The 25,408-nt window shown below is 32.2% G+C and overlaps 1 protein-coding gene across 3 annotated transcripts in view; it reads left to right on the top strand.

The window, feature by feature from the left end:
• LOC127712122 (dynein axonemal heavy chain 10-like) overlaps window positions 1-25,408 on the top strand; it is an 82,614-nt gene that overhangs the window by 39,146 nt on the left and 18,060 nt on the right. For all 3 annotated transcript variants that reach the window (XM_052218386.1, XM_052218385.1, XM_052218384.1), the window contains 24 exons: window positions 1,868-2,051; window positions 2,350-2,484; window positions 3,089-3,241; window positions 3,776-4,111; window positions 4,660-4,851; window positions 5,935-6,053; window positions 6,700-6,994; window positions 7,640-7,897; window positions 8,250-8,457; window positions 10,089-10,366; window positions 13,619-13,771; window positions 13,993-14,318; window positions 14,702-14,909; window positions 15,498-15,662; window positions 17,576-17,897; window positions 18,290-18,378; window positions 19,723-19,873; window positions 20,312-20,400; window positions 20,525-20,722; window positions 21,328-21,561; window positions 22,262-22,359; window positions 22,893-23,074; window positions 23,880-24,022; window positions 24,675-24,892. In XM_052218386.1, the coding sequence (XP_052074346.1) occupies window positions 1,868-2,051; window positions 2,350-2,484; window positions 3,089-3,241; window positions 3,776-4,111; window positions 4,660-4,851; window positions 5,935-6,053; window positions 6,700-6,994; window positions 7,640-7,897; window positions 8,250-8,457; window positions 10,089-10,366; window positions 13,619-13,771; window positions 13,993-14,318; window positions 14,702-14,909; window positions 15,498-15,662; window positions 17,576-17,897; window positions 18,290-18,378; window positions 19,723-19,873; window positions 20,312-20,400; window positions 20,525-20,722; window positions 21,328-21,561; window positions 22,262-22,359; window positions 22,893-23,074; window positions 23,880-24,022; window positions 24,675-24,892 (4,734 nt within the window). The remainder of the gene's footprint in view (window positions 1-1,867; window positions 2,052-2,349; window positions 2,485-3,088; window positions 3,242-3,775; window positions 4,112-4,659; window positions 4,852-5,934; window positions 6,054-6,699; window positions 6,995-7,639; window positions 7,898-8,249; window positions 8,458-10,088; window positions 10,367-13,618; window positions 13,772-13,992; window positions 14,319-14,701; window positions 14,910-15,497; window positions 15,663-17,575; window positions 17,898-18,289; window positions 18,379-19,722; window positions 19,874-20,311; window positions 20,401-20,524; window positions 20,723-21,327; window positions 21,562-22,261; window positions 22,360-22,892; window positions 23,075-23,879; window positions 24,023-24,674; window positions 24,893-25,408) is intronic.

Genomic DNA, 25,408 nt, shown 5'->3' with positions numbered 1-25,408 from the left:
GAGGACAAAGCCCATATTATTTTTATGATACTTTTTGGTAATCAGATGTACAAATTCGCAGAAAATGTCAGTGTCTATCAACAGGCAAATGCACAAGGACAATTTTGTTCAAAAAAAATAACAATTTTAGATTCACTAGTATATTGATTTTTCTTTTTATTGGTTTGCTTACTGTCAGTGATTTTGCTAGCGCTCGTCATTTTCGTCATTTACGAAAAGGTTTTCAAAATGACGAAAGTATTCCAAATCAATTTCATCACTTAAATTTGGAAAGAGTAAAAATATTTTCGCATGAAAATACTATGATTCTACCTGTCTTATTGTTTCTGACAAGTTTATGACCCTCAGCTAATTAACATTTACAACAGGTGTTAAAGTTGTGATTACAGATAATCCGCTTATCGTCATCGGATGGGTTACTAATCCGTTAATTATTTATCAACCTCATAATTGATCATCATAATTATTTTTCTCAGTAAAATCCGTCAGTCGGCATTTTAATTTCAATATTTATCAAACGAGCACAATTTGCAGTTTGTTTGTCGTAGTTTCGTCATTCAAGTTTTCCATCCGACAGTTCGCATTTTAATTTCAATATTTCTCAAACGATCACAATTTGCAGTTCGCTTGTCGTAGTTTCGTCAAATGAACATATTTTCTTCATATTTGATATAACTTTTAATCAAAAACTTTCAACAATTTCGATTAAAAAGATAGAACTTTATTCATAACATTCAGAAATGTTTTCACGAGTCAAACAGGTGCTTCCTTTACGATGAACTGCGCATGTGCGAAAGTATTCTTATGAATTTAAAGACACTAAAACGTAAAATATGAAATTTATAAATATAGTTCTTATTTAGCAAATTTAATTTAAAAAATGATAATTTCCTGCCTTTTTTAAACACGTACTAATTCGTAAATGAATCCGGATTCATTCTGAATTTGTTATCCACTTGTCACTTCCCGTTTTCATTTCATTTGGAAATCGAAAGTAAACGTGATCTATTCGGGCGATCTATTCATGATAAATTTACAATTTAAAGTCATTAGAATTGTTCCAATAAGGATTTGTACAAATCCTTGGTTCCAACTTCATGGAATTAATTCTAAATATCGCTTTAAAACGTTTTTAAGGATAATGAGTATGAATAATGCAGTGAAATAGTCCTTACAAGTTCATTTATGCTGTGATTTCTGGTTTTAAAAAAATTGATCCCAACTTTTACTGATTAGGAATGTACCCTGAAACTAACTGAAGTGAAATTGTGAACTTGATTTCTAGATCTTATATCCTAATCTTCGTATTAAAGTGCCATATCAGTCAAATCATGCAGTAACTGCCTAGTATGCCTAAGTCCTTCAAAGTCTGACAAAGATGTATAGATAGTAATATACATCCTAGGTCCCTTGCTGCTACCCAAAATAAGGTTGATTTTCATCCCGCGCAAAAGTGACTAAAGCCCTCAAAATCCTAGCTTAAACCCTGCTTACTGTAATTGTGAAAATTGTGATGGGATAGGTTTCATAAAAGTAAAAAAATTGTATTTTAAATTATAAATATTGTAGTGTTATTTGTATGCAGCATTTCTTGATATTGGAATAATTGATCTCACATTTTTTTCCATTGTTCAACAATTACTATAATGAATGCACCCAACATTTTCTGAACTTTTATTGTGGATTTCATGGTTGTCTTATCTATTGATGGCTATATTCCTCATCTTTTTTCCTTGAAATTTTTTCGAAGAAACATTTGTATATGGAGTTATCCTTTGGCACTGATAATATTTTTTAGTTTATTTTAGTATTTCATAAGCCATAAGTTTAGATATAATTTATAAATGGATTGTGTGTTCTATTTCAGTATTCTAGATGCTCGTGAGTTTGAGTGGGAGAGTCAGCTAAGATTTTATTGGGAAAAAGAGCCAGATGAACTGTTAGTTAGACAATGTACGGGAGAGTTTGGTTACGGATATGAATACATGGGTTTGAATGGTCGTTTGGTCATTACACCTCTGACCGACAGAATTTACCTTACACTGACACAGGTAATTTACCTTTTATAAAAATAAATATAAATCCACATCATTTGGACTCTGATGGAAAATGTTCATTGGCAGTCATACCACATCTTCTTATCTTTATAAGAATATAAAAGACAAGATAGCATTAAGTCAGAATTAAATTGACATTTGATTATTCAGTATACTAAAATTCAAATAGTATCACTAAAACATACAAAAAGTAAAAAATAAGTTTGCATGGCAGTACCTTTTTTTTTTTTAGTTGCTTACAGAAAAACTTATGTACTGTTATTAATGTCTTTTTATCAATACTTATTTTCAGGCTTTGTCAATGAATCTAGGTGGCGCCCCAGCAGGTCCTGCAGGTACAGGTAAAACCGAGACTGTCAAGGATCTGGCTAAAGCTTTAGGCTTACTCTGTGTTGTTACAAATTGTGGAGAGGGTATGGATTACAAGGTGAGAAAAATAAGATTAAAAGAGTTTTTCTGTAAACATTTACGAAATGAAGTAAAAACTAGATATTTTTGACAGACATCACATTGAAAATATGATTAGATGTCTGGTAAATTTTCAAAAATTACAAATACTGTTATTTGTGGAAATATTCTGACCCAAATTCTATCACAATCAAAACCACTGAATTAAAACACAATTGTCATCTCCTTATTTACCAGCAGTGTTTTGTAGGGGATACAAAGTGTTTCCGTAAACATGGATATTTTTTAAATTTCAATGTATAGCCTTTCAGGAAGGGTTAAATTCAGTTATACAAGGGTTCATTTGCATTTACATCAATATTGTTGCTTTCTACAAAATATTGAAGAGGGGTATAATTTATGCGATCACGAAATTAGCAAAATTAACCCTGCATCAAAATCTCCATGTTTATAGTAACTAAATCTGTTGGTTCAAATCATTTTTTATAAAAATGGATTTGTAGACAGAATTTTTTACAGTAAATAAAATTTGTATAACAGTAAAATAGTGGACATGTATAATATATTATCCAAGAAAATTACATTTTTTGCAAGACTTAAAAATGTTTACAAATATTTTTCAGGCTGTTGGTAAAATTTATTCTGGTCTGTGCCAGTGTGGTGCCTGGGGTTGTTTTGATGAGTTTAATCGTATTGACGTGTCTGTATTGTCTGTAATCTCCACACAGTTAAAAACCATTCAAAATGGTCTCATCATGAAACTGAAGAGATTCCATGTAAGTATCATACACATTTATTTTGTAATGCATTAAATTTTTCATGGTTTTGTGTATCATGATATGTTGGGGTATAATTCTTTCCTTACCTTTATAGCATAACACATGTTTTAGTCCTTACTTTTACAGCATAACTTAGTATCAGATCTATTTATGTATGTTGATGGTTCAACAAAAAGGGTAAAAAACCTGTACAGTTAACTGAAATTGCTATATATCTGACGACACAGCATGTCTGTATAGTCTATTCATTTAAAGACTTTTTTATGCTATTATCAATATATCAGTAGTTATTTTGATAAAAAAGAATTTAAGCAAATTTCAAGGAGAGAAGGATTATTAGGTTTGCAAATGGATATGTTATCTTATACCAAGTATGAATATAATGGCCACTTTTACATTCGTCCTTTTCCATGATTATATTAAATTTTTCAATGAATTATTTTTCCTGTTGAGTGTTCTTTCAAGTTTAGATTTTAATCTTCATTTCAATATTGATAACCTCTTTATAAATGATTATTTTTGTTTGAATAGTTTGAAGGGCAGGAGATTAGCCTTGATTTACGTGTGGGTATCTTCATCACTATGAATCCTGGATACGCTGGTCGTACAGAATTACCAGAGTCTGTCAAAGCTTTGTTCCGTCCTGTTGTCGTCATCGTACCAGATTTACAGCAGATCTGTGAGATCATGTTGTTCTCAGAAGGTTTCCTCCTTGCTAAAGTTTTGGCTAAGAAGATGACAGTGTTATATAAACTGGCTAAAGAACAATTATCTAAACAGTACCATTATGATTTTGGTCTGAGAGCTTTGAAATCTGTCCTAGTCATGGCTGGTGAATTGAAGAGAGGCTCTGCAGAGCTCCCAGAGGTAAAGTATAAGAAGAGTAGTATTAGGCCATGGAAACAGGAATATTACAGTGACATATATGAAAACAGCATAATTTATATCATGAAAGTTAAACTTACATATAAAAATGTTGTGTATAGAAATTTTTGTTATATATGGTTTAAATATTTTAAATTTCCATATTTTTTTTAATTTTCTATTCTAGATAGAGAACGTAAATATATTCTTATTCGTATATTTGCATAAAAAATAGAAAATGCTCATTTTTGTACGTGTCGTACAATTTATAATAAAGGTAAAGGTATTTGATATATAATGTTTACCCTGTCTACATAAAAAAAATCATAACTTTGTTACAGCATATTATTTAAACATACCCCCTTAAAAAGAGAGAGAAATTACCAAAAAAATTATAAGTCCAATAAAATTAGACAACACCATGGCCAAAGATATAAACAATAGCAAAACATAGCATTGAAAACTGAGCAACACAAACCCCACCTAATACCAAGGGGTAAACTTTTAAATAAAAGAATTTGAATGATTTAGATTTATGTATTATTTTATAGGATGTAGTGTTGATGAGAGCTTTAAGAGACATGAACTTGCCTAAATTTGTGTTTGAGGATGTACCACTATTCTTAGGATTGATTGGTGATCTGTTCCCTGGCTTAGACTGTCCACGTGTCCGATATCCTAATTTCAATGATGCTGTGGAGGCTGTCTTGGAAGACAATGGATACCAGTTATTACCAATACAGGTAACTAGTTTGAACTGTGGCCTAAGGCTACAAGTTTAATGTTTTCAGGATTTGATTTGATATGCATTTTAAATCTTAGCTTTACTGATACTTTGAAAATTTATAAGCTAGTAGTATATCTTTAATATAAGATTGTTTTGAACCAACTTAACTTGTTGTAAATTTATTTCCTTCATCTTAAAGCCATAAAGTTGTAAACAAATATACATTTTTTTGCTCCAATTGTATTCAAATAAGCACTAAAGAAATGGAAATATTTATTTGATAAAATTGAGAATGGAAACAGGGAATGTGTCAGAGGGACAACAACCCCACCAAAGATCAGTAAACAGCCGAAGGCCACCAATGGGTCTTCAACACATCGAGAAAATCTCGCACCTGGAGGCGGGCTTCAGCTTGCCCCTTAAAAAATGTATACTAGTTCAGCTAAAATGGACGTTACATTAAACTCCGAAACATATATATGAACCAAAATTAAAAAAACATACAAGACTAACAAAGGCCAGAGGTTTCTGACTTGGGACAGGCGCAAAAATGTTGACATTTTTATGCCCCACCTATGATAGTAGAGGGGCATTATGTTTTTTGGTCTGTGCGTCCGTTTGTCCGTCCGTCTGTCCCACTTCAGGTTAAAGTTTTTGGTCAAGGTAGTTTTTGATGCAGTTGAAGTCCAATCAACTTGAAACTTAGTACACATTTTAATGCCAAATTAGAGTTTTGACCCCAATTTCACGGTCCACTGAACATAGAAAATGATAGTGAGAGTGGGGCATCCGTGTACTATGGACACATTCTTGTTTTAGATTATAAAATGTAAAATGCAAGAAATTTTCAAAAAAATTCAGCAAGAAACAATGTGTGAAGAAAAAAAAGGAAAAAGAAAGATGTATATCATAATACGTTCTTGCTAAGTTGTCCATTGTTGATTGTAATGTTTGAAACACACCATATGAATTACATGATTAAAAAAGAATTGGTATGTCCTTTACTTGGTTTGTGGGGTAATGCATCACAATGGACTTATTTTTATAGCCTCACAGTTTTTATTGTATTTAATCTAAAGAAAAAGTATTGATTTGACAGGTTGACAAGGTTGTACAGTTGTACGAGACCATGATGACACGTCACACCACTATGATTGTTGGGCCGACAGGAGGAGGAAAATCTGTTGTTATAAATACACTGGCACAGTCACAAACAAAGTAAGTATGTAGTGACATTATTGTGTTGCCTGACAGCGTCCACCAGGGGCCACACATAGGGAACACTTCTATTGTCTTGTGTTATTGCTGTTGTATTTCATGACATTTTAAAAATTGTTGTAGATCTATTTTTTGAGTTTCCCATACCAAAACATGATTAGTTATTTTTGCTTATATTAGTTTTTTTATCTGCAGCTCCTTGAGAACAACTGTACAGAATTCAACCAAACTTGCACAGATTCATCTACAGGACAACTGCTATTTTACATTTTGATCTGTGTGAATTTTGAGTTACAAATATTACGAGTGTATTCAGATTAACATTTAAAATGATTGTACTAGACTGATTTTCCTCGGACATGTTATCCAAGCTAACCATTCTTAGCTCTGAGTAATTGAGGAGCAGCAAATACAAGTTTTAAAGTCTTTGACTTGACCTATGAACTTCGATTTAACCAACAAACATTTGCACTGTAGACAAGACCATGAGGGAGTTATTTAATCAGTTATCTGTAAAGACTTCAAAATTGCTGTCTTAATATAAGGCTATTTATCAATTTTATCTGCTATAACATGATACATGTACATATCAAATTGCCTGATAACTATTGCTTCTCTTTAATTATTTTTTTTTATCTTTTTTTAGGTTAGGAACAGCAACAAAACTCTTTGTAATAAATCCCAAGGACAGAAGTGTGATAGACTTGTATGGTATATTGGACCCAATCACCAGAGACTGGACTGATGGTTTGCTGTCAAATATCTTCAGAGAAATCAACAGACCAACAGACAAAAATGAAAGGAAGTACATTGTATATGATGGAGACGTTGATGCATTATGGGTAGAAAACATGAACTCTGTCATGGACGACAATAGGTTGATGACCTTAGCCAATGGTGAACGTATTAGGTTACAGAAACATTGTGCCATGTTGTTTGAGGTAAGATGATTTTTTCAAAAAAAGAGGGAGAACTTTCCAAGGAGGGGGTTGGGGTTGAACATATAAGGTTTTGTGTCATGTTGTTAAAGCTAAGAAGATTCATGTTGTTAAAGCTAAGAAGATTCTTCAAGAAAAAAAGAGGAAGATCTGAAGGGGTGATAAAAAATCATAAATTGACAAGAGAACAAAGGAAAAGACAAACATCTGTACATGAAACTAAGGATTGAGCAAAAGGAACCCCATCCAAAATTTGGGATGGAGATAGAGACAGATGCTTTGGAAGGGTCAGCAGTTTAATCTGTTATTTGTTGTTCAAAGTCAATGGTTAAGTGATGGTTTATATTTTTATTCACAGAAGGTTTGTGTTCTTGTTACTTTCAGTTTTAATTAAAGGGAAAGTAATTTTTGACTTATTTTATATTGGAAGGCAATGTATTATGTTCTATCAGTATAGATTTTTGGAGAATATGTTTTAAAATGATCATAAAAAGACAAAAAGAAAGGAATAGATATAATCATCTATTGACTGTTTATTTTGAAGTGAAGGGACTATGAATTCACCCCAAACCATAAATGATATAACATATTAACTAATAGCATAGTAGATATTGAACTATGATATTTAATTGACAATTTTCGTTATAGGTATTTGATCTCCAGTATGCCTCTCCGGCTACTGTATCTAGATGTGGTATGGTTTATGTGGATCCTAAGAATCTTGGCTATGATCCATTCTGGTACAAATGGATAAACTCTCGACAGTTTAAGTTGGAGAAAGATGAATTCAAGAGACTGTATGATAAATATGTACCAACTCTGATCGACATGGTGGTTGAAGGTCTGGTTGATGGTCGACAGGGAGAAAAAATGAAGACAATAGTACCACTCACCAATCTTAATATGGTAGGTCAAAGGTTATCAAATCTGCAATCTTTAGTTAAATACTGGTACCTTATTTTGAAATATTTATCATTACTAATTAGAACCAGAATGTAGTTTGGTGGGATTGATGTGAAGATAATAATTTTTGATAACCATTTTGTGTTTTCTGCCTCCTTACATACCCTAGATATTCATCCCTACCACAACACATTATATGGACATTTTTGGTTCAGCAATGTTAAAATCCAGAGCATATCCCTTTTATATCTTAAGTGAAATATTTGAAAAAATAAAATTATTTTACCTTTCTATCTATCCTATTTTTTCTGCCATGAGACAGGAAACATGTATACATATTTTTGTTTTTGTATAGGTTAGACAGCTGAGTAAGATGTTAGATGCTCTGGTAACAAAGGAAGTGACTGAAGCTGATGAACTGGAATGTTACTTCCTGGAGGCATTGTACTGGTCAATCGGTGCTGGACTACTGGAGGATGGTCGCTTGAAGTTTGATGCACAAGTCAGAACCTTGGCCGCACTTCAACAGGTCAAAGATGAAGATAAAACTTATGCAGGAATGGGTAAGTCTGACTAGTGGAATAGACGTAGCTTTGACAATAGCTATATCATTCTGCCCTGTTCATGTTTGCCCTTGAACAGTAAAGAGAATTAAGTTCATTTAAATATACAATCAAACCTGTTTTAAAGGTCACCTTGATAAAGTGAAAACCTATCATGTCAGGTCTCCCTCTTCTTGTTCCTCTGTACCAGTAGAATGCATTTTGAACCTCAAATCAAAGGTCATCTCTCAAGGTCAGTCTTCTCTGGTCCTGATTGTGACCTTTATATAAATTAAGAAGATGTGGTATAATTGCCAATGAGACAACTATATAAGCTGTGACTATAAATGAATTTTTAGTTTGGAAAGAAAAAAATTATGATGATATAATTTTCAAAATGACATCGTCTGAATACAATGATCATTGTGTAAAATTTTGGAATTAATGAACAAAAAAATTGTATTTGCTCAGTATACACATTTGATTTTTGATTTGATCTATAGTGTAGGTTTATGTGTAAAAAATTGACAATTGAAAGTTTGATATTGATGTATCATACAGAAAATTTTAGAAACATATTTGCATATTTATGTGAATGTAGAATATGTATTGTTATTTTAGCTAAGAAACGCAAGAATAAGTATCTGGGTATGTTCAACACTCAATGTTCAAGTATTTCACTTTTTTGTTCATCCCAATATTTTTATCCAAATTTTTGTTCCTCACATTTATGGAAAAGAAAAGAAAGATAAGAAAACCACATATTAAATTATACTTGTATGTTTATTTCAAAACTACAATATTTTATTTTAATTTTTTCTTATTTCTTTGGCAAAATTTACATGGCACAGAAACATATTTTCTCACATTGTAAATTTTGATTCATTTATCTTTGTATAGGAGATACACAGTTTGATATTTGAAGCATACAATATTGTTCTGGTTGATAATGGTACTTTGTTATGAAGGCTTTAAAATAATCATAAAAGATCAGAGTTTTTTGTACTTCAATATAAAAATAAGAAGATGTGGTATGATCGCCAATGAGACAACTATCCACTAGAGACTAAATGACGTAGAAGTTTGCAACTATAGGTCACTGTTAATAATATTTAAAGCAGTGTTTTCTCAGAAAAGTAGGGGTCCTTGGTGGCCTAGTGGTCTAAGTAGTTACTACTGTAATCACTAGCCAGTCAACACTGAGGTTGTGAGTTCCTACCCCGCTCGTGTGGGTGCACATGACTCCAATCTTAATTGACTAGGATTGTCAGTTTTCCTATCAAAGGTCATGGTTTTCTCCGGGCACTCCAGCTCCCTCCACCAATAAGAACTGGCCGCCACAAAAATAGCCCAAAAGCGGTGCTTAAAAGTGGCGTTAAAACACCAAAAATCAAATCAATCTCAGAACAGTACACACAATATGACTAATTTTCTAGAGATAAAAACCAAAACTGGTCTTAGTACAAAAAGGAATCAATTCTTTTAGAAGAAAGACAATGAAAAATTTGCAGATATTTGAATGTAAAACATTGAAGCATATTCAGGAAACAAAGGAATTTAACAACTAATTACTAAAAACAATACAATATTATAGTTATAATAGTCCTATGACTCATAAACATAAACATAATAAGTACAATTATTACCACCAGGTGAACTACCCACCACACAGCCATCTTTGTTTGAGTACTTCTGGGATAGCGAACAGAAAAAATGGATGCCATGGGCACAGAAAGTACCAAAGTATATACATGATCCGGTCAAAAAGTACAATGAAATATTAGTACCCACCGTTGATACTGTCCGTACAACTTGGCTGTTAGAGCTGATGGTTGGAATTAAACAACCGGTTGTGTTAGTTGGTGAAACTGGAACATCTAAAACAGCTACAACGGCTAACTTCCTCAGAACTCTCGACTCAGAAACACACGTAAGTTTAATATTACATTAAGTTATTTTATTACTTATTTGAGGATTGTTACTGAAGTTTGTCTTTAAAATATTTTTTTTTATGTCATTGAATGTGACATGTGAAATATAGGTCAGAGACAAGTTTTTATTTGAAAAGAGAATGGCAGATGGTTGATGCTGATAAGTAGATTTTAGATTTTGTTATTCATTGTAATAACATTTTATGATATCATTGTAATAACATTTTATGATATCATTGTAATAACATTTTATGATACTCCAATACTTATGTATTTGATTTTTTATGTTTAGATTATATGCTTCACCATTCACTGAACAGGAGATCATCAATATAAACATTTGTATGGTGAATTGCTTACATTATTTATTGAACAGGACCTTATATGACAATAATTTTGTATAGTCATTTGATAATGACAAGAACTTGGTATAGTCATTTGCCTACATCATTTTTGTTGAGCCTGCGACTTTTGTCGCAGAAAGCTCGACATAGGGATAGTGATCCGGCGGCGGCGTTAGTTAACTTCTTAAAAGCTTTATATTTTAGAAGCTAGAAGACCTGGATGCTTCATACTTTCTATATAGATGCCTTATGTTTGGAAGTTTCCGTCTGTCATATGTCCAATGTCCTTGACCTCATTTTCATGGTTCAGTGACTACTTGAATAAAAAGTCAACATTTTTTGTAATGTTAATTTCTTTCTTATTATGAGTAATAGGATAACTATATTTAGTATGTGTGTACCTTGCAAGGTCCTCATGCCCGTCAGACAATTTTCATTTGACCTCGACCTCATTTCATGGATCAGTGAACAAGGTTAAGTTTTCGTGGTCAAGTCCATATCTCAGATACTATAAGCAGTAGGTCTACTATATTTGGTATATGGAATGATTGTAAGGTGTACATGTCCAACTGGTAGTTGTCATCTGACCTTGACCTCATTTTCATGGTTCAGTGGTCAAAGTTAAGTTTTTGAGTTTTGGTCTTTTTTTCTAATACTATATGCAATGGGTCAACTATAAATGGTGTATGGAAATATTTTGTGATGTACATGTCAGTCTCACAGGTTTTATTTGACCTTGACCTCATTTTCACGGTTCATTTCTCAGTGTTTAGTTTTTGTGTTTTGGTCTGTTTTTCTTCAACTATAAGCAATAGATCAACTATATTTGATGTATGGAAGGATTGTAAGGTGTATATGTCTGTCTGGCAGGTATCATCTGACCTTGACGTCATTTTCATGGTTCATTGGTCAATGTTAACTTTTCATGGTTAAGTTTGTTTCTTAGATACTATAAGCAATAGGTCAACTATATTTAATGCCTAAATTGATTGTAAGGTGTACATGTCTGTCTGGCATGGTTCATCTGACCTTGACCTCATTTTCATGGTTCATTGGTCAATGTTAAGTTTTCTTGTTTAAGACTGTTTCTTAGAAATAATAAGCAATAGGTCATTTATGTTTGGTTTATTGAATGATTGTAAGGTGTACATGTATTTCTCGTTTGATTTATCTGACCTTGACCTCATTTTCTTGGATCATGTTAAGTTTATGTGTTACTTGTAGTAAAGCTTTGTATTTAGGACTATCAACATAAAATCAATGGTTAGTAAAGAAGGCGAGACACTTCAGCATGTGCACTCTTGTTGTCTTGACTGTGACGAAAGTCACGGAAAGCGAGATATAGCGATTGCTTTTCCGGCAAGGATGACAATGGCGTCAACAATTGTTAAGTTTTCTGCTTAAGTTTGTTTGATAGGAACTACTTGTGATAGATAATTGCTATTTAATACAAAGTTGCTTTACTACCAGTACATATGAGTTTGGCGACTATTTCAAGGCCCTGCCTCCTAGGTCAAGGTTTAGTGACTTTAAATTAATTAGCAATTTTCAATAATAATTTTTCTGCTGAAGTAAGATTGATAGGAACTACTTACAATAGACAACGATACTTTCTATAAAGTTACATTACTGTCTGTACATCTCAGTAAATCATTTCTAGGCAAGATCATGGTCTAGTGACTTTGAAATAATAAGCAATGTTGCTCTCCATCAGATTGTCTTTTTCTAAATTTTATGCCGATAGGGGAGACATAACTCTGTGTCAACAGCTTATTTGACCAACAAGAATTTTGTATAGTCATTTGCTTATTTGACAAGAATTTGTATAATCATTTGCCTTCATCATTTTTTAAACAGGAAATAATTGAAAAAGACAGTGACAAACTGATCTCAGGATATGTTAGTAATTTGTAGAGGGTATTCAGGTTTTAGTTGGTCTTTTAGATATATATGGTTGAATAAGGCTAAACTTTTTTGTTGTTGCAATAGCCTAAACACTCAATTGAATTATGAGTTGGTCTGCCAAAGAAATACTTAATTTATTCCTTTTACTTGTACCCAGCTAAGGACCATTCCAGAAAAATTGTTTATCATACATAATAATGCTATAAGCCCTCATCAACTAGGTGGCGGTAAAATAAGATCAGTGTATGTTTTTTGTTGATATGGTGGGCTATGGCAACCAAACATTTCTTTTATTTTGGTCTACTGGAAAATCTCTGAAAGTTTAATAAAAACTGCATGGAAATGTAAACTTAAGATGTAATATTTTAAAAGTAGTATTATAGTGGGAATAGAGGTATTACTTAATTTTAAATAAATAATTAAAGCAGGAGTTCCAATAGTTTACTATTGCTTTTGAAAATTTTAAGTAAAGAAAAGAGAACTTGCGTTTGATACTATTTAATGGTAAGTATGATCTATTTGTTGTTAGGATAACCTGAACCAAAAGTACCATCTGAAAGTTATAGCATTTATTTACATGGTATATATTATTCTGCAACAATACTTGACTAGATATTGTTAATACAGATAAAAATATTGAAACTTATAAAATGCCTTTAAAATACTTTCTACTTTCTCCAAATTTTACTTTTTCAAATGAATTATAAACTTTTTGAAATAATGAATAGTCAGGTTACTGTTTTTTTTGTTAATAGGAAATCAGATATGAATTAGTTGATGAGAAAATGCTCTTGTATCAAAGTTTTACATTGAAAATAACTATAGAAATCTAGAGACAGAAAGCAAGATTTACAAAATATTTTGCTTAATATATCTTTTAAAGAAAAAATAGGGTATGCTGGGACTAAATTTTTTTATATGATAAAATTGCCCAATAGGTTACTATTTGTTTAGAAATAGTTGGAAACAGGATCGTCAAAATCTGTACGTTTATATTTGTAGTTGTTGTTGAACATGAACTTCTCTAGTAGGACCACATCACTGGATGTACAACGTAACTTGGAGGCCAATGTAGAGAAAAGGACCAAAGATACTTACGGTCCTCCACCAGGCAGGAGATTACTTATCTTTATTGATGATATGAACATGCCACAGGTAAACAAATAATACAAACATTGTATCAGTGATTTTTTTATCGACACAACAAAATTACTCTCAATAATGGAATTTTTATGAAGATTTGAAAAATTTGAAAAATTTCTTCAATCTTCAAGAAAATGGTTAAGATTTTTTTTTTAATTAGAAAATAGTTGCTTTTAAAATTTGTAAATTATTTTTTGTATATTTGTTCATTGATCTGATGTTTTTGACAACAGGTTGATACTTACGGAACACAGCAACCTATTGCTTTATTAAAACTTCTATTAGAACGTGGAGGTTGTTATGACAGAGGTAAAGATTTGAACTGGAAAAACATGAAGGATATCGGTTACATTGCTGCCATGGGTAAAGCTGGAGGTGGTCGTAACGAAACTGATCCCAGATTTGTGTCGTTATTCTCTGTGTTTAATATGACATTCCCATCTGATGAGTCGCTGTTCCTGATTTACAATTCAATTCTGGTCGGACATTTACAACCATTTAGTAAAGATATTCAGGATCTAGCTAAAACAATCACCAACATGACAATGTCTCTGTACAGGTATGTTTACTTGTGTCAATTGGAACACATTTTATGTTTGATGGAATACATTACATGTAAGGGAAATTACTCTTTAAATACAAAAACAAAATTTATTGGTATTTTGAAAATAAGGCATTTTATGAATATGTTTTAGATTTCAAAGCAGACGGCAACACCTCTTGCTATTGAAATATGATGTTTCAGTTTTGATAAGTTTTAAAATTACTTGAATTCATGTATTTCTCTCAAATTTAATTTTTCTAAATTTTTCAATATTCACAAAAATTCACACTGACAGTTAAATGTGCTTACTCAGTCCATCATCCACCACCCTGATCTTTAGAATCACTAACTTATAATGATTTAGATTTAATACAAGTGACAAATGATTTATTTTGCAGCACTATCGTAAAGGATCTCCCACCTACACCATCCAAGTTTCATTATATCTTTAACCTGAGAGATCTGTCAAGGATTTACCATGGACTATCACTCACTACACCAGACAGATTCTCTAAACCAGAATTATTTGTTCGTGTGTGGAGAAATGAATGTTCTCGCGTTATCTGTGATAGATTGATCAATGAGGAGGATAAGACACATGTCACTGTAAGTTCATCTCTATAATAGTTGCCACTTTGTTCTTTCTTTCCTGATAAGTTAACCTTGTTTTATTGCCTGCTTTTGGACCAAGTGAAACTTCGGTGTAAGGTTATGGTGGCCATATATAGAAGTGGAAATTTATACAAAAACCACTTACAATTTGGAAAAGTTTGAAGAAGAAATTAAAAAATGAAACAGCCTTATTATTGTCTTGCCTGCAATAAATGTCACAGAAGACTTAAGAGTGCTTTTTTTCTGGCTATTTTTACAATTGTTAAAGTTTGTGATTAGGTCAGACAGGAATGCTCTATCTATGTGTTAACATTTTGACAAAGAAATACATGTTATATGAAAGTTGAACATTTGTACAGATTGTACTAATTTTGATTGGAGGAATATATAGCATTATAAAATGGAAAGTCTAAAGTGAATGAATTTTAAGTTACCACAATGGTTTTTAGTAAGAACTATTTTGAAGTTGGCCACAAACAACAGTTAGCAGAAGTTTTCTTGTTTTTTTCAGATATAAATGCCTAAAAGACAACACAATTTGGAATATGTATAAATAACTTGTATCCATTTATTTGATATTAGGGTTTGATTAAAGCTTTGTTGGAAGAAAATTACAAACCATATGTAGAACTAGCTATGCGTGACCCTTGTTTGTTTGGAGATTATCGTACAGCCATGGAGGAATCAGAACCTCGTCTGTATGAGGACATACAAGATTATGATGCTGCTAAAGCGCTCTTCCAAGAGGTATATGATTAATTTGATTTCCCTTTTTAGATGTTATATGGATATCATTGCCATCTTCCAAAAGATAAATACTCAAGCAGCTTTTATCAAATTCTTTGCATAGGTGTACATGTATAATCAGGACTATTTTCACATCAGTCAGAAAATAATATGTCTTCCTACATTGTGAGCTAGCATGTTATAAACATGCCTCAGTGATTCAATATAGGATTAAACGCCTTTTTAAAGGAATTTATTGGTGTACAAACTTGACCAAGTCACTCACAAACAAATGAGTGACTTGGTCCAGTTTATACACCAATAAATTCCTTTAAAAAGGCGTTTAATCCTTATTATTCTTTAAAATTGGAGATTTTATTTTTCCACACGTAACCTCTATCGCACGTAAATTGAATATATTTGTTAGTTAACGCAAAAATATGTTCTCCATGAAATTTGCTATCTGATAAAAAAATAAACTACAAAAATAACTTATCATTCAAATGAATATTTTGTGTTTATTGTCGAGCCTTCGACTTTAGTCGAAAAAGCGAGACAAAGCGATCCTACATTCCGTCAGCGTCGTCGTCGGCGGCGTCCACAAATATTCACTCTGTGGTTAAAGTTTTTGAAATTTTAATAAGTTTCTTAAACTATCCTTGATTTCTACCAAACTTGGACAGAAGCTTGTTTATGATCATAAGATAGTATCTAGAAGTAAATTTTGTAAAAATAAAATTCCATTTTTTCCGTATTTTACTTATAAATGGACTTAGTTTTTCTGCCGGGAAATATCACATTCACTCTGTGGTTAAAGTTTTTAAAATTTTAATAACTTTCTTAAACTATCCTGGGTTTGTACCAAACTTGGACAGAAGCTTGTTTATGATCATAAGATAGTATCCAGAAGTAAATTTTGTAAAAAAATAAATCCATTTTTTCCTTATTTTACTTTTAAATGGACTAAGATTTTCTGCCAGGAAACAACACATTCACTCTGTGGTTAAAGTTTTTAAAATTTTAATAACTTTCTTATACTATTTTGGATTTGTACCAAACTTGGACAGAAGCTTGTTTATGATCAAAAGCTAGTATCTAGAAGGAAATTTTGTAAAAAAAATAAATCCATTTTTTCCATTTTTTACTTTTAAATGGACTTAGATTTTCTGCCAGGAAACAACACATTCACTCTGTGGTTAAAGTTTTTAAAATTTTAATAACTTTCTTATACTATTTTCGATTTGTACCAAACTTGGACAGAAGCTTGTTTATGATCAAATGCTAGTATCTAGAAGGAAATTTTGTTTTCTTCCAGTTAACATTACATTCAGTCTGCAGTTAAAGTTTTTAAACATTTATTAGATTCATAAACTATCCTGGATTTTTACCAAACTTGGACAGAAGCTTCTTACAATCAAAAGATAGTATCAAGAGGAATATTTTTATTGATTTACTTCCTCATTTTTGTTGAGCCTGCGATTAACAGAAAAAGTAGGCGAGACACTGGGTTCCGCGGAACCCTTACAAATTTTTATTTGATTTAACGATTAACGTGAAGTGAAAATAAATATTTTTAACGTCGAGCCGGATTGCGTTATTATCGCCAGCATCTTGTTTACATTGGTTACAAAAAGTAGTTCGGTCAACGTCCTTTATCAAAAAAATAAATAACGTCAAGAGCCACTACCGGAAGTCCTCTCGACCAATCATATAAACGTATTCCCTAATATGCAAATCATATAAGAATTATTTCAGTATAAAGAATACAATCAAATCTCATTAACATTTTATTGTAATGATATCCATGTAATGTTTGCTACTTGACGTAAAGCAGCCATCAGTTAAACAATCAATATGATAGTTATGTAATGATAACCCTTATATTTACCCTATTAGAAAAGTAACAAACTTGTCTACTTTTTCTCTGTTTTCAGATTTTAGAAGAATATAATGAAAGTAATACCCCTATGAACCTCGTCCTGTTTGACGATGCATTAGAACATTTGACACGTATACATCGTGTGATCCGTATGGACCAAGGTCACGCCCTGTTGGTGGGTGTAGGAGGTAGTGGTAAACAGTCGTTATGTAAATTAGCATCATTCACCGCTGGCTGTGAAGTATTTGAGATACAGCTCAGTAGAGGATATAACGAGAGCTCCTTCAGGGATGATTTGAAAGTTCTGTATAATAAACTGGGAATAGAGAATAAGAAAGTAGTATTCTTGTTTACTGATCAACATGTAGCTGAAGAAGGTATGTCAAATGATTTCATGACATCAGTTACTTATTTGATTATTTCTAATTGATTAGACAAATATTACTCATTTTTGAAATAAACAGCACCGGATCAGATAGTTATTAAGCTTGTAAGATCAAAGTATTTTTTAGGTTAGACAAAGTTCTAATTAACACCTTAATACATGAAAAGATTTTATGATACAGTGAACAGAGCCATTATTGTGTCACCTGACAGCTGGGTCGACATATACAAATTACTTCTATTGTCTCACATTGTAGTTTTCTGTGTCTTTTTATTCACAACTTCTTGAAAACGGCATGATAGAAGTCAACCATTTTATTGTATATGCCATCTTACTTAAAATCAGGACAAAGCTTGCTAAATGAGAGATTATATTTTTTATCAGGGTTCCTTGAGTTGATAAACAACATGTTGACATCAGGAATGGTACCAGCTCTGTATGCTGATGACGAGAAGGAAGCCATACTTAGTGGTGTAAGTCTTTAATATTTCTTTATAAACACATAATGACTGTGCCATTGAGGTTTAGTGTGGATTTATTTTTATTCGTGGGATAAAAATTTGCATGGATTTCGTGGGTATAGCTAAACCACGAAATTCAAATGTACAACAAAGTTCATATTTTCAACAGGCTTGTATGGAGACTGGCAAAACCACAAATCAAATATCTACGAAATTACTATAAAGTGTGAAATTTTGTTAATGAGAGGTCTATTTTTCCTTATTTCGCAATCAAGATAAAATCTTTAAAATACCCTCTTGTAAATTTGATATTTAAGGAAGTTCAGAATCAATGATACGAAAAAACGCATAAAACAAAACATAGTGAATAGCTTTGGCCCTAGTAAATCAAGAAATATTGAATTCTGTAAAAAATAAAGCACTATACACATGTTACAGTTACTGCTAAGGAACTAAGTTATTCACGCATCATATATACTGTTAGTAAATATGTAAAGTTATGTTCAAGGTTCACTCAGAAACAGTAAATATGTAAAGTTATGTTCCTGGTTCTCTCAGAAACAGTAAATATGTAAAGTTATGTTCGAGGTTCACTCAGAAACAGTAAATATGTAAAGTTATGTTCCTGGTTCTCTCAGAAACAGTAAATATGTAAAGTTATGTTCAAGGTTCACTCAGAAACAGTAAATATGTAAAGTTATGTTCCTGGTTCACTCAGAAACAGTAAATATGTAAAGTTATGTTCCTGGTTCGCTCAGAAACAGTAAATATGTAAAGTTCTGTTCCTGGTTCGCTCAGAAACAGTAAATATGTAAAGTTCTGTTCCTGGTTCGCTCAGAAACAGTAAATATGTAAAGTTATGTTCCTGGTTCGCTCAGAAACAGTAAATATGTAAAGTTATGTTCAAGGTTCACTCAGAAACAGTAAATATGTAAAGTTATTTTCCTGGTTCGCTCAGAAACAGTAAATATGTAAAGTTATGTTCAAGGTTCACTCAGAAACAGTAAATATGTAAAGTTATGTTCAAGGTTCACTCAGAAACAGTAAATATGTAAAGTTATGTTCCTGGTTCTCTCAGAAACAGTAAATATGTAAAGTTTTGTTCCTGGTTCACTCAGAAACAGTAAATATGTAAAGTTATGTTCCTGGTTCGCTCAGAAACAGTAAATATGTAAAGTTATGTTCAAGGTTCACTCAGAAACATATTCAGATGCATCAGAATGTATGAAGGGGGAAATCTGTAATGTAATCATTTCTATGAATCTCACACACACTGAAGAAATAAATCTTCTAAATGAAAGATATTCGTAGTATACATTTGGTTTACAGTTTATATTATTTGGGTTTTTTTTTCAGATCAGGGACGAAGCTGTGAAAGCAGGAACTCCCCACGCCAGGGAAATGATCTGGGGGTATTTTGTCAATAAATGTTCAAACAATCTTCATGTAGTCTTAGCCATGTCACCTGTTGGTGATGCCCTAAGGACGAGATGTAGAAACTTCCCAGGTAAGGCTTTTAAATGCAGCTTCTCACTTTACTACAAGTATGCTGACCAGTATACTGTTAATTGGAATAATGTTTGTAAACTTCAGTTTATCCATCGTTAGTTCTTATGTCAAATTATCACAATTGATTCTTTCTACTTTTTATCAAAATGAAGTTTGTCTTAGATGGTTTTGTATTTTGTCCAATTTCAGATGTCAAAACAAATGTATTTAACACTTAGTATATTTACCAAGACATGAAGTTGAACAATATGTTTTATGCCAAAAATTTGAGACACCAAAATTCAACCACTATTACTTTGGTGAAACAGCCAAAATATGCCTATTTACCATGTTCACAGTATACAAAATTTAAAAAAAAACATATTTTGTTTTAAAAAAAAAGTGTATACACTGAAATATTATTATACTTAAATGTAAAATATTTGTGTTTTTGCAGGTTTGGTGAACAATGCTAACATTGATTGGTTCTTCCCATGGCCAGAACAAGCTTTATATGCTGTTGCCAGTGTATTTATCTCCCCTGAAGTAAGTAATTGTCTTCATTTTACAGTAAATTCAGAAATTTGTTAGCCTTATGTTCACTGTTGTGTATCTTAATTACCTCCCTTTTGTTCAGTATTAATTTTATGAGTGTATTCTTATTTTTTAGAATCAGCTGATACCAGATGAACATCGTAGCTCTGTTGTCAGCCATATTGTAATGGTACATCAGGCTGTTGGCAGCTATAGTAAACTTTTCCTTCAAAGACTCAGAAGAAATAATTACGTCACACCGAAAAATTATCTGGATTTCGTCAATTCCTATCTCAAACTTCTGGAGAGTCAAGATAAATACATTCTGTCACAGGTAATAATTCATCCATAATTATCGGTAGTTTAGATTGTACATTGTTTACATCCATAATTATTGGTAGTTTAGATTGTACATTGTTTACATCCATAATTATCGGTAGTTTAGATTGTACATTGTTTACATCCATAATTAACGGTAGTTTAGATTGTACATTGTTTACATCCATAATTATCGGTAGTTTAGATTGTACATTGTTTACATCCATAATTATCGGTAGTTTAGATTGTACATTGTTTACATCCATAATTATCGGTAGTTTAGATTGTACATTGTTTACATCCATAATTATGGCTATTTGACAATGAACATAGTTATATATCCATCAAGATCAGTATTACAGAATTTACATGGTTTTGCATATATATTGTAATCACCTTGTCGTCCGATTAATCTTTTTCGTTACACTCTTCTCAGGACTTACTGGACATAATGACTTTATATTTAATCACCAGCTTAGCAGTAATGAGTTGTAACAAGTCAGTGTCTTTGGAATCTGTCAGACAACTACACTGATACTTTTATGTTATCAGAGTGTATACTGAGGACAGCATTGCATCCATTCTTGTGCCATTAATTAATGTTTTTTTATAAATTAACAGTGTGACCGTTTAAGTGGAGGTTTACAGAAGATCTTTGAGGCCAGTGAACAGTTAGCTGTATTGAATGACAGATTGGCTGTCCAAAAAGTAGCAGTCACTGAATCAACAGAAGCCTGTGAGAAAATGTTGGAGGAAATCTCGTCTGGTACAGCAATGGCCACTGAAAAGAAAAAAATGGCAGAGGAAAAAGCTACAGAAATAGCTGAACAGAGTAAAGTCATTGCAGTAGAAAAGGTATGATGATGTAAATTACAGTTGATGTGAGTTATCAATGATGACCAGACTCCCCAAAATTCAACAAAAGACTGTCAAACATTTGGTCAGACAAACTGCAATGATTCATCTGACTGACCGAAAATCAGTCCGACCAAAAACATTTAGATGAAAATCTGTTATCTGTAAAATCCAGAAACATCTTAAAATCTATCCAAGTATTTGACACTGTGAATGAACATGTCAGAGATACATGGAAGATCTAAGATATCACTCAATGACCTCTTCAAAGATGATTTAAGATATTAAATAATAGCAAATTAAACATGAGATTATTCATAATGATTCCTCTCAATTTATGCACTTAATATAAAAATAAGAAGATGTGGTATGATTGCCAATAAGACAACTCTCCACAAGAGACCAAATGACACAGAAATTAACAACTATATGTCACCATACAGCCTTCAAGAATGAGTAAAACCCATACCCCATAGTCAGCTCTAAAAGGCCCAGAAATGACAAATGTAAAACAATTCAAACGAGAAAACTAACGGCCTGATTTATGTACAAAATAATGAACGTAAAACAAATATGATATACAGCAGATATCCAACGGCCTAATTTATAACAGTACAAATTATGAAAAAACAAATATAACAGACATGTACCAAGGACAACCACTGAATCTCTTTTACACTTTCAATATTTTGTATTGTAGAAAGATGCTGAGGATTCTTTAGCAGAAGCTTTACCAGCATTGGAGGCTGCTAGAATAGCTTTGGAAGATCTCGATAAAGGGGATGTCACTGAAATCAGGTCAGTTCAATATACCTACCGTGCAATACCCTCAGGAGGAGAAAGACACGCTTTAAGGATGTGGAATATAGGGGTTAAATAAGGGGGGGGGATATACAGGTAAAAAAGGGGGGATCTGGGGAAAAGAAGAAAAACAATTGGAATCTTGGAGGAAAATAACAAAAAAGTGGGATTTGCGAAATGAGCACCCCCTTGTCACCCTTTCCTCAGGAGAAGTCAAGGTCGTTTGAATACTAGTAGTAGTAGTTCAATATCATGTCATTAAGTTCTAGTTCATTGAATTCTATAGGACAAAACAAATGATATGAAATCCGTGTGCACATGTTCCTAGAATACTGTAAATTCATAATTTTTTTGCATGGATTTATTATTGAGATTTTTAAAGAATGGACAAAAATGTGGGATTATCACGATTATAGTAAATGCTGCATATTAATAATGCTATCAAGTATTGAAATGCAAGTTTTTATTTTTTACAATATCTATTCAATGATAATTTTCACAAAAAGTTAAAACATGTTTAATGATTGTAGATCATTTGCCAAACCACCAGCAGAAGTACAACGTGTTTGTGAATGTATTGTAATATTCAAAGGAATAAAGGAGGTATCGTGGAAATCTGCAAAGGCCATGATGTCAGAGGCTAACTTCCTGAAATCATTAACAGAGATGGACGTAGATGGCATTAGCCAAAGACAAACTAACGCTGTAAAAGGTATCATACTGCTGTCATATATAGGTTATGTTATCATTTGTAAACTCAACTGAACATATAACATTTGTCAATATAATTCAAAAGTCTCATATGGGAGTAGCCACATGAATAAGCCAAGCTCTTGACTACAATTGCTGGAATAAGTTACAACTAACAAACTTCTCATGCATGAAATTCTACCTGTTTTCATTCATTAAGATATCCCATCAAACAGACATGTCTTTTAAAATGTGCACCTTGATAATAAACACAACAAAGAAGGTCATGGCAACCATGCCTGATGGCGTCATGTATAGAGAACACTTCTTTTTGCAGATCATTCAAAAAGAAAGATAAAGTATGTCTTTATATCGTCTAAAAATCACTAGAGAAACAGATTCCACCATGGAATCTTGTGCAATAAGATATTTCTCCATTTTGTGTTTTGAATTTGAAAATTTAACTGTCATGGGTGGAGAAATATCATACCACACCAGATGCAGTGGTAGAATCTATATTAAAATTCATATCTCATTTATATATGTACATGTAACATTTGCTGAACACTAAGTAACCATCAATCAATTGATAAAAACAATGAATGTTGTTCCCTATGAAATTTCTTCTTTGATAGATCTTTGAGTAAGCAAACTGCATTCAGCCAAGCAAAACATTCACACCAGAAATTAGTATTTTCTGGAAATTCACAATATTCACATAGCAACTAAATTAAGTTTGTACTGTTATTGAATAAATAAAAAAAACATTGCAAAATTTCAAGTTTTCTGACGAGAAAAAAACACCAAATATTGCTTTTTATTTGCAGCCATGTTGTCTGATAAATCGTGTAACATGAGCGTTGAAGTGATGAAGAATATCAGTAAAGCAGGAACTGGACTGTTGAAGTTTGTAGAAGCTGTGATGGGATACTGTGTTGTAGCCAGAGAAATCAAACCTAAGAGAGACAAGGTCAGTATACTTACAATGTAACTACATTCATCAAAGTTTTCACAAATTTACAGGATTTTGATGTTTGTTGGCCTCATACCATCCTTTATGAAATATTGCATTTTTCTGATTTCCAGATATTGGCACTTTCTGTACTCTTACCTTTATAACTGTTTCAACATATATTTAATCGGTCAAGTTTGCTTGTTTGTTAGGTGAACCAGAAAAATAAATAAATACCTGCCAACTTTCACAATTTAGGCGTGAACTACATGATTTTGACCCCTATTCCCAATTGCACGATCATGATCTCGAAAAAAGCTCCAAAACATGATTTTGTGAAAATCTACACAATAAAAATGTTGTTTCTGATTTTTAACTTTTCCCAAGGGGGACAAACGTAATTAGCCAATCAAAATCGCTATTTCTCGCAATTACGTTGATTAGCCTTCAAGACTTTCAAAATATTTATTTGATACTGATCATAATCGATTTTGAAATCTTACATTGGATTATCTAGTAGAATTGCCTCAAACGTCGGATTTTCGATTATATACGTTGTCTGCTGTATAACATATAAATAAAATAGAATGTGTGTATTATGTGAGTATCCAATATAAAATCAAATCAAAAAGTAAAAACACATTGTTATCCTTTTATTCTTTGTTTTCAGGTAGCAAAATTAGAGAGAAGTTTCCATCAAGCCAAGAGAGATTTAGAGAAAATTACAAATGAAGTGGGTTCATTAGAAAAGCAGTTAAATGATCTAGGGAAGAAATATGAAGAAGCCATGGCCGAGAAACAGAAACTACAAGAGGAAACCGAAATCATGGAACGAAGATTGATTGCTGCAGATAAACTTATATCTGGTTTGAGTTCAGAAAATGTCAGGTAAATTTCTTCAGTAAAGAATAAGGTAAAATTCTTCTGTAAAGATTAAGGTAAAATTCTTCTGTAAAGATTAAGGTAAATTTCTTCAGTAAAGAATATGGTAAACTTCTTCAGTAAAGAATATGGTAAACTTCTTCTGTAAAGAATATGGTAAACTTCTTCTGTAAAGAAGAAGGTAAAATTCTTCTGTAAAGAATAAGGTAAACTTCTTCAGAAAAGAATTAGGATAGGATTTCTCTTCTTCATAATAAAATGAAAAAAAGAGCTGGCCTGGGTTTCACAAAAAATCTTACGACTGAAATTGAACGCTTGTATAATGAATTGTTCAAAACTTCAAATCAATTTCAGTCTGGATGTCTCCTTCATTGGAAGAAAGGCACATTTTGATAAGCACTTCTCCCCCTCCTTCCATTTGCTTTTTTCTTTGTTTTTTTTTCTGTTAGCTATCTAATTTGTAGAATAAAGCTGAACCTATTGAATATGGTTGTTTCCAATGGTTCCTTCACTTGGAAAAAA

This window comes from Mytilus californianus, unplaced genomic scaffold, assembly GCF_021869535.1.
Source record: "Mytilus californianus isolate M0D057914Y unplaced genomic scaffold, xbMytCali1.0.p SCAF_8, whole genome shotgun sequence".
NCBI classification, from domain to species: Eukaryota; Metazoa; Mollusca; class Bivalvia; order Mytilida; family Mytilidae; genus Mytilus; species Mytilus californianus.
The sequence above is the reverse complement of the archived record's forward strand: the minus strand, read 5'-3'. Positions and strand labels throughout refer to the sequence as shown.